Here is a 5,364-nt window from a genome sequence, read left to right as displayed (position 1 = left end):
TGGTACGGTTTGTGGCTGTGGAATCAGCCTGGGGAGGAAGTCATGGTGAGTAGAGGTTGACGTGGGTCAAAAGGCACTGATACCATCATACAGTCAGAAGTTTAAGAAAGTGTGCTCATCGTTATTTCACTTATCATTGATATTTATAGAGATTAACAAGAAGTGTTTGAGATGAGTACAAACTGTTAGTAGTGTTTAAAACCTAAAATACAACAGAATAGATAAACATTTACCTCTCTAACAAAAACCCAACAAGCTGATTTTTGGGGAGGGACTCTGATCATGCTTAAGACCATAACAAGATTAGCAAATCGGTGATCCCAGGCCCTAGCTACTAACAGACTTTTGATTGATTGAGAATTTGAAACCGAGAAATACCAAGGAAAGAAATGAAACTGATTTTCTACTTACCCCTTTTATTAAGACAGAAAAGCTCTAGCTTCAACAACTTATGATGGGAAAAATAAAATTCGTTACTCAAATCACAGACACCAATATAAATTACAACCACAGCAAAGCACCCACGAAAACCAGACTCTTACACATGCCCAAAAACAAGAATAAAAATAAAATTACAACATTGCACAAAGATCATCATCGATAAATAAATGCATTGCCTAATAACTATTAATCCTCCTGCAGTTCTTCCTGATCTCTCCTTTTGAACCAGTCAATGGAGAGATATTCCCCATCTTAACCATGGACTTAGCAAATTGCTCGAAGAAAAGCTCATTATTCTCAGCATATTTCTTCACCAACTCCATTGATGCCTTGCTCTTTGTAAACAGGACTTGATCAGAATTGAGCAGGCCTTTTGAAGCCAAAATGTTTTTGAAGTAGTGATTATCAAATTTCGTTGGAGTAACGAAGTCCAGGAAAAAGAGGTTTTGGTCACCACCGGATCTTGGGCATCTGAATCGTAACTGCATGGCGTATGATTGGTCAAGTGAGTAATCCGGCTGCCCATTGCCCGACTGGTTGTAGAGTCTTTGTCTGAAGCTTGTGCATCTAGCATTCCCAATTGTGTGGCTCCCTGCATGAGGAAATATGGTTAGACCATGCTTAATTTCTTAATTTCATATATATATATATATATATATATATATATATATATATATATATATATATATATTGTTATTTACTCTTGGTTTTCTCTTTTTCAAAGTAGTAATATTTATAAATGTTTGTAAAGAATATCTAAGGCCCCGTTCGCTTTTCGGTAAGTTATTTATTCTGTTAAATGCAGTTATTTGGGTATGTTTTTTCTGGGAAACACTTACTTGGGTAAGTGCATTTACGCATGTTCTTTTATTTCTTATGTAAATAAGGCATTAACCATTTTAGCCATAAAAATCCATTATTAAAAGGGGCATTTTTGTCCCATGTTGGCAACTTTTACTCTTAGGTGGGAATGTTATTTATCACATATACGAGATGGGTATCACTTAACCAGGAAAATAAACTTTTCCTGGTCCCCACATAAATCTGAAAAAAAAAACATGGGGTCTTGGTCAATGGAAACCAAAATGACATATATATATATATATATATATATATTTCAGATTCAACTAATTCTGGCTATCAGAAAATAAAAGTACTGGATGAAGACCGGGAATCTTTAGTTAATACACCAAAAAATGCTTATGATCTCCAACGGATATATACGTACCAGAGAGAGCAACAAGGTCAACAATGTTAAGCCCTTGTAGCTTGAACTTGGTGAGGATAGTCTGAAATGTGTTGTTTGGTGCAGGAATGTTGTTGTTAGAGCCGCTTAAGCTTGCACCTCTGGAGTCTCTTCTGCCCAAGGGAACCTCCCAGATAGGACCTCCGGCCTATATATGTGCAACAAAATTAATTATCAATTTGTACACTTGGATGAGCCAGCTTAGAGATACTCTGATCAATTCCAGAATAAAACTAAATGGATTCATGTTGGTGTCCTTTCAGCTAGCTTTGATCAGTTCTACCGAGATCCACAGCAAATAAAAGGAGAACACAAGAAGACAAAAATGGGTGGTTTGGCCTTTCTCCTAAATCTATGGGAATGACAATAAATTATGTTTTCTTCCATGAAAGAACCTGCTCTTTTTTTCCAAAACCCAAGCTTTATACCCATTTACGTTTTTGACAAATCTCTCTCTTTCTCTCTCTCTCTCTCTCTCCCCACAGACACACATACAAAAGACGATAAGAACAATAGAATCTATAGAGGTGTACTACTGATGTGGGTTTTTACCAGAACAGTAGAATCTCTAGCAGCAAGGGCCAGAATATCGGCACAGGAAACGGTGTGTGGGCATTCCTTCTCCAGGGCAAATTTTATCTCATCTATAACTTCGAACCCTCGTACCGAGTTCCGGTTTGGATTGGATCTCTTCTCGCTGATTATGCTACCACTGTTATCTAACAGTAGAGATGCATCACAGCCCTGAAATCCATGAAGAAAAAAGAGTTAAAAAGGAAAGACGTATACAGAAAATATACAAAAGAGCTTAATTAATACTCTTGCTAGCTGTTTGTATGGTTTTGTTTATGGGTGGGTAATGGAAGAAGCACCTTAACGAAACAGTCATGGAAATGGAGCCTGAGCAATGAAGCAGCCATTCGAGCTTCCCTTGCAACAGCCTTTGCAACAATCGACTTCACAATCTCTTGAGCTCTTGGGCAGGAGTAGTCATAGAATTGTGGGTAGAGATAACCACCACTAGTCTTGTGAGAAAAGCAGAAGGGAGTAAAAGCAAGAAGCAAAAGAACCATGAGAAAGCTCCTAGAGTGAGCCATATTTTGCAATATTCCTAGTCTTTTTATGAAGTGGTTTCTGTCACACAAGGAATTAACCTGGAGAGCTGGACTTACTCGAGGCTTGTTGTGATGAATATTTAGATAGTTTGGGGTATTTATATACACAGGAGACTCATAGAAAAAGACATTGGAAGCTAAGAAGAATGAGAGAGATATTGTAATTAGGTAAAATATAATGGGAGTTGGTACTTGATTGGTTGTTTAATTAATTTATGCTTACCTGTTCATAAGAAGATTAAGTAAACTGCTATTGCAAGTTTGAAACATACATTATTGATTTGTTAATATTAAAGTAAAAGAAACTTTCCGAGTTGACTTGGCCAAACATAGCACCCCTGACACAGTCTGGACCTATCTAAACAAATAGGTCCAGAAACCCACATAAGTCAAATGAATTGATCAAATCAGACAAGTGTCAAATTGGGTAATATTTATTACCTTGCTTAGAGCTCTTCAGAGTTAAAGTTGGTCTCCTGTAGCCGAGTATGTGACCAATTCAGGCCATATAACTGGTCCATAGTAATTAATTCGAATCTATATAATTGAAAGACTTTAGTTGGTCAACCATGACTTTGTTGTTTACGTAAGATGTAAACATATTAGAGAAGTAGAATTACCTACTCAATTGACATTTGGATGCTTTTAATTTGTCATTATTATTTTATTTGATTTTCTTTAGCATCTCAACCATAAAGAATAGAAGAAATTAAGCACCCAATAAACTTTGTCCAAATGGGCCATACCTTGGGGGCTGAGGCTGCAAACATATTGGATCAGGTCATGGATATTTGCCAAGTCTACTACTTAATTGGAAACGGACAAACCATATCTGGTTTCAAAGGTGACAGACTTGTTCTACGGTCAAGGCTATTCTCAGCATGATGTGGATTAGAAAGAAGTAATAAATTAGGAAACACAAGGATTTTCTCAATTCTCAACAAATAGCTCTAGGTAACAAAGCTCATAATGGGAATTACAAAGTTTTATATAGAGGAAAAAAACTAACTCCATAGAATTTAATACAAATCTAGCTTTTGAATGTAAGGTTTAATGTAAAATTAATTGTTAGAAGTTTATTAATAAACTAGCCATTAAAAGCTTAGAAATCCACGAACTTAACCATACGATTCTACATTGGTTTCCCCCTTCTGAAAATAATTCATCCTCGAGTATAATGTAAAATTAATTGTTAGAAGTTTATTAATAAACTAGCCATTAAAAGCTTAGAAATCCACGAACTTAACCATACGATTCTACATTGGTTTCCCCCTTCTGAAAATAATTCATCCTCGAGTTTGATGTGGAAATCGTATTCCATAATTCTTCATCAATAGTCTTCACATCTTCTTCATTAATCCATGTAACTTAGGATGTAGACTTGCCCTTCCAACGAACCAAATAATATGTAGATATCCCGTGACAAAGTCATTAAACATGTATTAAGGATATCAACAATTCTACATGATGTTTCCAAGTTACAAAGGAAACAAGCTACATACATTTTCCTTTTGGAAGTTCCATTTGAACTGCTTGGAACTTTTGACAAACACCTGGCGTGCCCCAAAATAGGACTTCATAGACCCAATAGCAAACTGTTGGAAGTGTATATGGATACTACTAATAACAAAGTGATGATAAAAATGTAAAACAAAATCATATTTTGTTTTAAATACTTTAAATAAAAATGTAAAACAAAATCATATTTTTAAATACTTTTAATATCAAATAATTAATAACTAAATCATATTTTATATATTATTTCAAAAACAAAAATCAGATTGAATAACGAAATCATGTTATAGTTTAAAAAAAATATTAAATAATGAAATTATATAATAACTTTTAGGATTTATTAATGACAAAATTGATAATAATAGATTGAACAATATTGATGATAAGAATATTAGATATAAATAATTGAAAATTTTTTAAATATTATTGAAGTAGTGAAAGTAGATTGAGATAAAAAAAAAAGGAGATTAAATAACTTAGAGGTATTGAAGCTTTATTAGTTATTTATTGTATTTTTGCCATAAGTTTTCAACAATTATTAGAGATTAAACTATTGTTATTTGATAGATATTAGGCTATCAATTTAGCTGAAATTAAGAGTACTCACTAGGCAGTTCAGTTTGGTTCCACATTCTTTGGCCAACCAAACTGATATAGTCGGGTTGGGGAGATGGTCAAACAAAACTACCAAACATTAGTGAAACAACCAACTCAAGTTATATCGATTAATGTTTTAAAAACCAACCCGGAGACCAACCTACTTTTGCATCTGGGTCCTGATCACTAGTTCAACCGTCCTCATCGAACAGGTTAGACTGTTCCACATCAACACTTTATATATTTAAATACACATACAAATGTGCATATATGTATATATGGGTGCAATAAATACATATTTTTATCAATAAATAGTGTATAATTATGTTTTACATATAATATATGTATTAGTTTATATTTTATTTATATTTTTAATTTTTTTATTTTTTTTCTTTTATAAAGAATGCTAAAATTTACGATTTGATGACAAAAAAGGGTTTTTTTTTCAAA

The 5,364-nt window shown here is 33.8% G+C and overlaps 1 protein-coding gene across 1 annotated transcript; it reads right to left on the bottom strand.

The window, feature by feature from the left end:
* Positions 1-396: 396 nt before the first annotated feature.
* Positions 397-2,870, bottom strand: LOC148852959 (peroxidase 72-like). The gene is made up of 4 exons (XM_088946701.1): positions 2,560-2,870; positions 2,240-2,431; positions 1,670-1,835; positions 397-1,033 (listed from the first exon to the last, which is right to left on the bottom strand). Exons 1-4 carry the CDS (start codon positions 2,782-2,784, stop codon positions 618-620), a joined length of 999 nt encoding a protein of 332 aa, XP_088802827.1. The 5' UTR covers positions 2,785-2,870; the 3' UTR covers positions 397-617.
* Between the last annotated feature and the right edge of the window lie 2,494 nt (positions 2,871-5,364).

This window comes from Nelumbo lutea, chromosome 5 (genome assembly GCF_056320005.1).
Source record: "Nelumbo lutea isolate HS-2025 chromosome 5, American lotus-T2T, whole genome shotgun sequence".
In the NCBI taxonomy this organism is placed as follows: Eukaryota; Viridiplantae; Streptophyta; class Magnoliopsida; order Proteales; family Nelumbonaceae; genus Nelumbo; species Nelumbo lutea.
Note: the sequence above shows the minus strand (reverse complement) of the source record. Positions and strands in the feature narration are given on the sequence as shown.

Coding starts and splice junctions, on each gene's coding strand:
- LOC148852959 (XM_088946701.1), bottom strand. CDS start 2,784: ATGGCTCACTCTAGGAGCTTTCTCATGGTTCTTTTGCTTCTTGCTTTT. Junction 2,432..2,559: donor TCCATGACTGTTTCGTTAAG/GTGCTTCTTCCA, acceptor CATGGATTTCAG/GGCTGTGATGCATCTCTACT. Junction 1,836..2,239: donor CTAGAGATTCTACTGTTCTG/GTAAAAACCCAC, acceptor GCACATATATAG/GCCGGAGGTCCTATCTGGGA.